Source organism: Haliotis cracherodii, unplaced genomic scaffold (assembly GCF_022045235.1).
Source record: "Haliotis cracherodii isolate W230 unplaced genomic scaffold, xgHalCrac1.p SCAF_4, whole genome shotgun sequence".
NCBI classification, from domain to species: domain Eukaryota; kingdom Metazoa; phylum Mollusca; class Gastropoda; order Lepetellida; family Haliotidae; genus Haliotis; species Haliotis cracherodii.
The window spans coordinates 68,092,159-68,102,508 of NW_027266297.1; the positions used below are offsets into that span (position 1 = coordinate 68,092,159).

The window sequence follows — 10,350 nt, forward strand, 5'->3', positions numbered from 1 at the left end:
AGCTTGTTTATTGTACATGTAATCCCCAAGCACAAGTTTGTGGCTTGTATAGAGACCTTGATGAAATATATCGAGAACACAGGCGATCTGGACAATTTGGAATTATTGTTTAAAATTCAACCTCAAAATGTGGTAAAGTTCAAACTTCCATGACAGACTTCCAGTAAGAAGCTGGTTTCAGTTATACGGAAATTCGTTTATGCGGACGAATTGAGAATTGATGCAAGTGTCCGTATAAACGAGGCACGACTGTACATGTATTAAAAAAAAAGCCTGGCCTAAATGATTACCTAAGACAAAACAGACTGATGCTTGTTTGGCAACATTTTTGTCTATACATATTTTGAATATAAAATTACAGCAGCTTCTTGTCAAGGTTTGAAACAATTGCAAATATATCTCACTATTTACACACTATTTCTTGTACTTTTAGCTATCTGGAGGTATATGAACCAAAAGTCTTCACAGGAAACAATGGTTATTACCCAAACTGACCATCAACGCCTCAAGGACTAGGCATTAAAATAGGCCTGAGGCTTCACATGCAAGAGTTCAAATAAAGAGTCTTCCACTGTACAAAGTACAAGTAATATGTTCATGATCTGTTGTGTGCAACTAAACTATCAAAGATGAGTGAGTGAGTGAGTTGGGTTTAACGCCGCTTTTAACAGTATTCCAGTTATATTGCGGCGTGTCAGCTTAATGTGGGAGGAAAGCCCGAAGTGATGCAGGTCTCAGACATTTACCACTTCGATGAAACCCACGAGCACGGGTATGGTGCTGACAAACCTAGAAACATAATCGGGGTGAACCGGGTTTCGAACCCACAATCATTGGTTTCTGGCGTGCCCAAGGGACGCAACTCTGCACAGCGAATTGCGGCGCCGTCGATGACTGGGCCACCCGTGCCCCCCGATCAAAGATGAAGGAATGCAAACAAAGACTCACAAAGTCCCCAAAAGAGTATCACTGAACACGTCTAATAACACATCAGCTTCCCACACAATGTTGATGTTCCACACACAACTATCAACATTTTACATGAGAAATATGCTCACCATCAAAAGAAACACAAATTCCATACATGTTGGCTATTATATGAAGAACTACTCAGACTATAGAGATATTAGATTGGTTTGACATACAAACGAACATACTGTTATGTTGCGTGAACGACACTCATAACGCATCACATGTGACGTCATAGATCCATGACTCAAGATCCACTGTTTGTCTCGTGCAGGATTAGTGTGTAAAGTTTGGAAATTGCGTGCAGCATATTGTGGTAAGAATAAAGACACGCTATGGTAACACTTGACTGTTTGTTAGTTTTGTCATTTAGTGGTTCACATTGGAAACATCTCTCCTCAATGTACCTAATTCTATATATGTTTTAATGATTGGGTTTCTTTTGGCGTTGAGTATAGTACAGCAGTGTGTGCAGATTACCTTCAGTGAATTAACGAATCTGTAGCCCACAATGCCCAGGGAAAGTCAACAATATCATTGGCCATAAATGTTCCTACTCCTATCACTATGATCAGTTGTGTCATAATAATGAAATGTCTTCAATTTGTATTCAATCTCCTTAAAATCAGATCTTAGTTCTCGCTGTCGCTAAACAAATATCTGAGGACATCCCATTACGGGTCACGTCAGACCGACCTTTCGCAAACTCTGACCGACCAATGGTATTACAAGAAGACAAGAAGTCGATATTAGCCAATCAGACGGCAGCTTTCTCGTGATTTACGGCACTAATTTCAAATTGGCGACTTTGCTTTGAAACATATTTTGACAAATTCTCGCTTAAAAATTTGAAACCTGAACAAAAGAACATTCTTGAATGGCTAATATATGGTCTAGATTGTATAGATTCAGTCGTTAAGCCCGTAACTATCATTTGGAATACACTGTTTTAAAGTTTTCGAGGCTGCATGATTAGAAATCACATTCCGACTGTGACTTTCATGATCTGGTAAGCAACGCTCTGATTGTTCGGATGAAAGGTCGTTCTGACGTGACCCCTAATGGCATGTCCTCAGATCCTTGTTTAGCGGTAGCGAGAACTAAGATCCGATTTTAATGAGATTGATTTGTATTAAAACTGTTCAGAACCCTCTACAGTACATCTTAAAACTGTCACAATTCACTGCGATCCAGTATGAATCCACCTTAGAAGACAAAACTATCTCTCACAGTGCACCCTCTATAGCTGTCTGTTTCAGATTCCCAACATTTGATATATATATATTCTACAGCAGTGGGAGGCCAACATTAACTGCGGATCTTCTCAAAAATACCTTTTACCTCTTCCCACACCTGTAAGTAAATAAAAAACATAATCATATTAAACTGCTTGAAACCAGGTGTCATGTCCACACTGATGTAAAAATACTACTCCACTTTTGGCTTTTAATACACAAAACTGACTCTCATAATATGTCTGAGAGTTTGTTTAAATAGAGTTACATATTTGACTATCAGTACCACGAGTTGACTAATATATTTGTTTGTTTGAAGTTTAATGCCGCACTCAGCAATATTCCAGCTATATGACGGTGGTCTGTAAATCATCAAGTCTGGACCTGACAACCCAGTGATTGACATCATGAGCATCGATCCAAGCAATTGGGATCGATGACATGCTTCAACCAAGTCAGCGAGACTGACCACCGGATCCCGTTAGTCGCCTCTTAAGACAAGAATAGTTGCCTTTCATAGCAAGCATTGGTTGCTGAAGACCTTTTCTACCCCGGATGTTCATGGTACTTCTGACAGGTCCCGCAACATGTTGCCCACTTAGCATATCCCATTGAGGCAGCTTGTGAGTTGGCGAGTGAATGTTTTTTAACACCAGGGTCAACACTGTTCCAGATATATCACCGGACTGTAAATAACCAAGCCTAGACCAGTCATATCAGTGGTTGACAGCATGAGCAAATCTAAATGCCAGCAGAGTTCGACTGCCTCATCCATAGAAACACATATGCAGATAAAAAAACACACAGACAAACAATCAACACATACACAAAGAACCAACACACATGCAAACAAAAAATACACACACTAACACACACTAGGGCTGGGACGGGTAACTCGGGTACCCAGGACTACTCGGACCGGTGGTTAGTCACGTGATATGTTGATGATTGACTAAAGTTACCTAGAACTCTATGGTTAAACTACAAGTCAGAATTTCTTTCTGACTATGCACCCATTCCATGTGATTTTTTATATATGTATCTAAATACGTTTTGCCAGGGCTATTCCCAATCGGACATTTTGAGAAAGCTGAGACTTTCGGTGGGTACCCGGGTAGGGTCGGGTGATAGGGGGGTAGGTACCCGGGTATTAAATTTGGACTCGTCCCAGCCCATTAAATTTTTTAAACGTCCCAGCCCTAACACACACACACACACACACACACACACACACACACACACACACACACACACACACACACACACACACACACACACACACACACACAAACACACACACACAAAACACACACACACACACACACACACACACAACACACACACACACAAAACACACACACACACACAAAAAAAGAAAAAGATGTTTAGCATATTATATTATTATTGCCTCCATTCCCTCAAGGACTTACATCATCCAGCGTCTTGTCGGCTTGTATTTCTGACACAAGATTCAGATTGCGGTAATGTTCAATCACAGGCAGTGTTGAGTCTCTGTATGTGACAATCCTGGAGTACAAACAAATAAGGATATCAAAACGTGAAAACTTCAAGATTAAAGCTGTCAGTTGAATGAAATAAATAAATGTATAATATATCTATGCTGTGTTTAAAAGAAATACAGTTAAGCCTGAACATATCAACTTGTTAGGACTATAAACATAAGGTTGGTTTATAAGAATATTTTAAATTCATCACATGTTACAGCTCACAGAAAAGCAAAATTATTCACTTTTTATCATTCTTTGTTTACTAAAACTACAAACACACTTTTATGTTTATACAAGTATAACATTCAACAACATCATGATTTTTTACTTTTCTCTTGAACTCATTTAATAATAATCAATAATTAATTTTTGTTGTGTTCATTGAAATTCCTGTATTCTGATTAGCTGAATTGGTCATGTTTTATTGCATTCATTTCCCAATGAATTTAAAAAATTAAGCCACGCCCACCGAGGCACACTACTTTTATTACTGCGGAATTTGGGGGAATTCCAATATTACAGTCAAGAGAATTTCCTTTCTGCTCACATTCTGCTTTCTGTATTGTCATGCACATTTAGCGACATTCATGCATATTCATTGTCTAAACTTCCCTGTGAAACCAAAGGCCGAGAAGGAATGAAACAGCAAACATGCAGGCTAGCTCGCCTGATTTTTCCCCCCCTCGCCTGTTTCTTCCCTGCTTGCCTGTTGTTTTTTTCCCACTCGCCTTTCACAACTTTTATGCGGATTCACAGTTTGCACATCCTCAATGAACAAAAATACCCAACACAGTCAATACTTAAATGAATTCATAATTAAGAATTAATTGATGAATACTTCATTATTTTTCCAGAGACAACTGCAGTTTCAAAGCCTTTTAGCATTTTTCTAAAGTATGTCAAAGAATGTGTTCTTACAATTACAATTTATTTACCTTTTCTTTAAACTTTCTTCATTGTCATCTGATCTGCCGCTAGTTTTGCCTCTGTTTAAACAACGTTCAATACAAACCTGCAACAAATAAACTGAAACTTTGAACATTTAACACATGGGGTCGGAAAATAGGCACCATAGTGGATTAAATTGCGTTCAAGATTAGTGCACTTATATAGTGACATGCACTATAGTGCTAGTCCACGGAGATACCATGCAACAGCTTTAACATGGATATGCCCCTCTCAGACACAATATACTGAGCCGACGAGTGCTTGTAAATCCCCATAATGCCAAGTGCCAGTCAGGGTAACAACAAGTACCATCATTATTTTCTTTTGGTATGACGTAGCCAGGGATCGACCAACCAACCTTCTGCTCCCTGAGGAGACACTCTAGACCACGGACGCAGACACTAATCATATCAGGAAGTTGTGTTGATAATTCACTTTGAGGCTCATATACTTCCCATGCAAGCCCCGACTGAGGTTAATGTATACAAAAAATTCACATAATAGAATGGAGACAACATATTCATTATTCAATGACTGATTGACTGCATATTACTGCAAAATAAAGAGGGCTCATATGCAATCATGAATCATATAGAGAATCCACAGCTCACATGTCCATGCTGCCATCTGAGTGCTTATGCATATACATTTTGTGACACTCAATTAACATGCATGAAGGAGTAAACATGGACTTACGCCATCTGAACAGTTGAAGAACAACACCCTCTTTATCTCGGTCAGTTCAGACATGGCTCGGTTCCATCCATCAAGGTTATCCTGGTTCCGAGGAAATCCATCGATCAGAAAGTTTTGTCTACCACTCTTCTCCATGGCCTGGAAGACAAAATAGTGTTCCCCTCTAGAACTAGTTTCTGGTTACGTCGAAACCTAATTAGTAGATTCACATGTTTGTTCAAACATCAACAGTCTCAGAAAAATCAAATCTTTTACTCTAATACGATACCTCAAAGAAGAAAAATAAGACAAAAAGAATTTCTCTGAGCAGCATTTTTGACACAGTACAACTCCCAAATGATTAAGTCGCAATTCCTCTGTGAAACACTTGACACAAGCATTTTCTGCTGATCAAGAAGACAAAATGAGTCCTTGGTTTACTGGCCCCAGGTCAAATATTTTCTCAGCAATCACTGATAGAAACTCACAAAAACATTCCAAGACTTGATTTGACGAACAATATCTGTGCTTCAGAGTCAATTTGAAACTAAGATTATTGAAATACAATAAAACACGGATACAGTGTTCCCTCGTTATTGCGCCCTTCGATATAGTGCTAATTCGGTTATAGAGCGCGGTAAAGCATAGCTCCCAAAATTTAAGAACATTTTCAATAAACTCAAGTTTTCCAATGACACGATGTTTTCCCCATATCAGAAAACATTATCAGCTGATAACCGCGATCACGTAACACCGGAAATACCAGTCAACAAATCTGAACTGAAGTACCCAATTTAATCCTATTATAATAATATCTGGTAATATAAAAAAAGGTTCATTGTTTATCTGGACTAATGTTTGCAATAAAAATGTTTTAATTAATTACAAAATTTCATTCAATAATGTTTACAATAATTTCTGCGAAATCGTATGCGAAGTGATCGTAAGCTCGCACAACTGTATAACAAACGCGGATAGCAAGTGCAAATGGATACAACGAACTGTTAAAATCACGATTTATCTCCTATATAATCATATAAAATGTGTATATATAACGAACTCTGTGCCATCTTGCCAACCAAGGTTTTACAGGTAGTAATGTGACTGAGTTGGGATAAACATAGGACATGTTGTCAGCACAATGTTAGTGTCAAGTCCAGAGAGAAGCAGGTTATAGACATTTGCCCTTTAAGAAGAAGCAAGCATCGTAAGTGGGAAAAAATCAAGGATCTCAGCCCATGATCCTGGGGTGGCAAGGGGATGTAACTCTTTAGAGTGAGGTGAAATGGGGTTTAACGTCGCGTCCAAGATTATAGCACATATATAGCGACGTGCATGTACGTGTGTGTGTTTGTGTGGCTGCTTGTACTAGTCCGGACTGGTGCCGATTTATAGTGCTAGCTCACTGAGATACCATGCCGCAGTTTAACGACTCCAAGCCGACCAGTCCTTATTTTAGCCCCTTAAAGCCCAGCGCCAGACAGGGCAACAACAAGTACCATCTTTTAACGTCTTTTGGTATGACGCGGCCAGGGATAGAACCCCGGACCTTCCCCTCTACCACTAGACCACGGAGGTGGTCACTCTTTAGAGTGAATTGCAGCCCACTATGACAACTGGGCCACTACTGGAGAACCAGCAATGGCCATGTACACACCCTGTGCAGCAGGGAGCAGGTGATTTCTACGGGCACGATGGTTCCATTGCGAATATGCTTTTCAATCTCATTGCCAAACGTGGAATCCTTGTTCTGGCGTTCTTCTCGAAGTAAATCACCAGCAGAAAGATGAAGAAATCCAAATTCCTAAAACAAACAACATGTACAGTGTTAGCTACATTAAGTTGACAACATATTCTTATCAGATACATAACAATTTATATATGTGTATACATCAGATAATGGTAAAGATCAATCTCATTAAAATCAGATCTTAGTTCTCGTTAAAGAACTGAGGACATCCCATTAGAGTGTCAGGTCAAAACGACCTTTCATCCGACTAATGAGAGTGTCGCATGCCAGATCAGGAAAATGACAATCAGAATGTCTTTCCTAATCATGAAACCTCAAAAATGGTTAACACAGGGTATACCGAACAACAATTACAGGCTGAACAATAGATTCTGTTAAAGCAATTTTCTATTTCTTGTTTCTATAGGATAAACATATGAAACGGAAGAGACGTTCCATAGCACTGCCATACAATCCCGGCCACCTATTTGATATTCCAGAATTTTCATTTGTCCAGTTTTCAAAGTTCCAATCCATATCTTTCAACGCATTGTCTGGAAACTAGTTTGAAACTAGTTTGAAACTAGCGCCATAAAGCTTGAGAAAGCTGCTTTCTGATTGGCTAATGTCAACTTGTTAGTCATTGTCTTGGTCAGTCAAAGTTTGCGAAAGGTTGTTCTGGTGGGACCAGTAATGAGATGTCCTCAGATCTTTGTTTAGTGGTAGCGAGAACTGAGATATGATTTTAATGAGATCAGATTAAGATTGAAAACTCATTTGCAAACAAGAAAACTTAAGTTGCCCATGTTATGTGTGTTCCTGGTCCTTCAGCTTAAATATTGAATTGGAATCTTCCTTACACCCATAGTTCCTGCAGCCCCTTGGAATGTACCAGTAATCTGGATTGTGTACCCCTTGGAGTTCATGTACCTGTAATCTGGATTGTGTACCCCTTGGAGTTCAAGTACCAGTAATCTGGATAGTGTACCCCTTGGAGTTCATGTACCAGCAATCTGGATAGTGTACCCCTTGGAGTTCATGTACCAGTAATCTGGATAGTGTACCCCCTTGGAGTTAATGTACCAGCAATCTGGATAGTGTACCCCCTTGGAGTTAATGTACCTGTAATCTGGATAGTGTACCCCCTTGGAGTTCATGTACTGGCAATCTGGATAGTGTACCCCCTTTGAGTTCATGTACTGGCAGTCTGGATAGTGTAACCCCTGGAGTTCATGTAGCATCAATCTGGATAATGTACCCCCTTGGAGTTCATGTAGCAGTAATCTGGATAGTGTACCCCCTGGAGTTCATGTACCGGCTATCTGGATAGTGTACCCCCTTGGAGTTCATGTACCAGCAGTCTGGATAGCGTACCCCCCTGGAGTTCATGTACCAGTAATCTGGATAGTGTACCCCCCTGGAGTTCATGTACCTGTAATCTGGATAGTGTACCCCCTGGAGTTCATGTACCAGCAGTCTGGATAGCGTACCCCCCTGGAGTTCATGTACCAGTAATCTGGATAGTGTACCCCCCTGGAGTTCATGTACCAGTAATCTGGATAGTGTCCCCCCCCTGGAGTTCATGTACCAGTATTCTGGATAGTGTACCCCCTTAGAGTTCATGTACCAGTAATCTGGATAGTGTCCCCCCCTGGAGTTCATGTACCAGTAATCTGGATAGTGTACCCCCTTGGAATGTAGCAGCAATCTGGATAGTGGACAGATTAATTGGAGCATCTCGCATCTCACTATAATCTCATATCTTAGCACATATAATTTACAATCACCCTATGCTATTCTCATCACACACATCCCATTACCATTTCCTCTTTAGAAGTTAATAGTCCCAAATTATCATGTTAATAGAATCATTTCATTAAACTGTGTACAGGTTGTGCATAACTTTTCGTGGACATGTGCCACACCCAGGATAACTAGGAGTTGTATGTTCATGTCATATTTCATCTGATTACCTCTGACACAGCACATACTCTCAGACAATAACATGAGAAATATGATCGCCTAATTCAGGTGTTGTTGGGATATAAAAACACAGTATTTCACACGAAAAGTCGAAAACTGTCAATTATTCGCAACAATCATGAGGACAGAACAATGTCAACAACATTAAAAGACTTATTAAAGTACTTTAAATTTGGATCATCAACAAAATATCTTTTTCAGATTAGTCTCCTAGCAAGATCTATTGAGATGAGACAACATGGTCTGATGCCCTTTTCCCATCTAGGACAACGTACATTATTGTCCTTCAAGAAATTGAGCTATCTACTTTATGTGATGTTATTAGGATAATCATTTTATGATATATTTCTAAATAGATCAAACTTAAGTAAACAGACAAAAATAAAGTGTTATTAAAATTACCTATTCAAACTTTTTCCAAAATGCACAGGGCTTGCAACTTATCTGTTCAGATAAATTAGAACTAAAGCTTTAAAACATTGAATATGATGTCATCAGTATTGAAACATGTACAGTACCTTATCTATTCTCTCACACTGCGTCCCTTTTCCAGCCCCGGGTCCACCGAGTACAAACACAACACCATACTTCGTTTCTGACATGATGGAATGTTGCGGAATACTAAACGTGTTCAGGTACTTCGAGTTTGATATTATTTTGCCACCGAGAAGCCCGCTCCCCAAATGGCGTAAACGAAACAAAGTTCGAAAAATTATTGCTCTATACAGCACTCTGAGTCAAAAGATAAAATGAGCCTTTCTGACAACTCTGATCAGGTGATGACAAATATATAAACAAATGACAAATAAAATCGCAGAATGGTGAGGTGTCCCTCTGTACTTCGAGCAAGTATTGACACAGGATTTAAACTATACCAACCAATAAAACTAGGTCAAATATACCAAATTAAAGTAACGTTGATTTTCTGCAAGGTTCATAGACTCAGTAAATAATTCCTAAACATATCACGAACAATAAATACACACTGATATGTTTAAACTCTCGACACCTCCATGTGGCAGGGCATATATGCGGTTGTTACTAAAAGACGAAATGGATTTACACGCGAATTTGTACATCTTACGATTTTCAACCAAGAAAATTACACTTGTATGGCTAGTAAAATAATGAAATATGTTTCATCATGATAAACCAAGAGAAATAAACACGGCAAAATATTAATCACGGATGAGGTATGAAATAGTTTTAAACTTTAAGTTTAGATATGGTAATTCAAATGATCTTATCTAAAATTTCTAAATTGTTTCCTGGGAAATCTACTATCGATATCATATTCACTGTT

General features: G+C 39.1%; 1 protein-coding gene across 1 annotated transcript; it reads right to left on the reverse strand.

Moving 5' to 3' along the window:
* Positions 1-2,037: 2,037 nt before the first annotated feature.
* Positions 2,038-10,066, reverse strand: LOC139479964 (UMP-CMP kinase-like). Its single transcript, XM_071262914.1, has 6 exons — positions 9,566-10,066; positions 6,993-7,139; positions 5,357-5,494; positions 4,648-4,724; positions 3,635-3,731; positions 2,038-2,322 (listed from the first exon to the last, which is right to left on the reverse strand). The coding sequence occupies exons 1-6, from the start codon at positions 9,647-9,649 to the stop codon at positions 2,278-2,280; spliced, it is 588 nt and encodes a 195-aa protein (XP_071119015.1). The 5' UTR covers positions 9,650-10,066; the 3' UTR covers positions 2,038-2,277.
* Between the last annotated feature and the right edge of the window lie 284 nt (positions 10,067-10,350).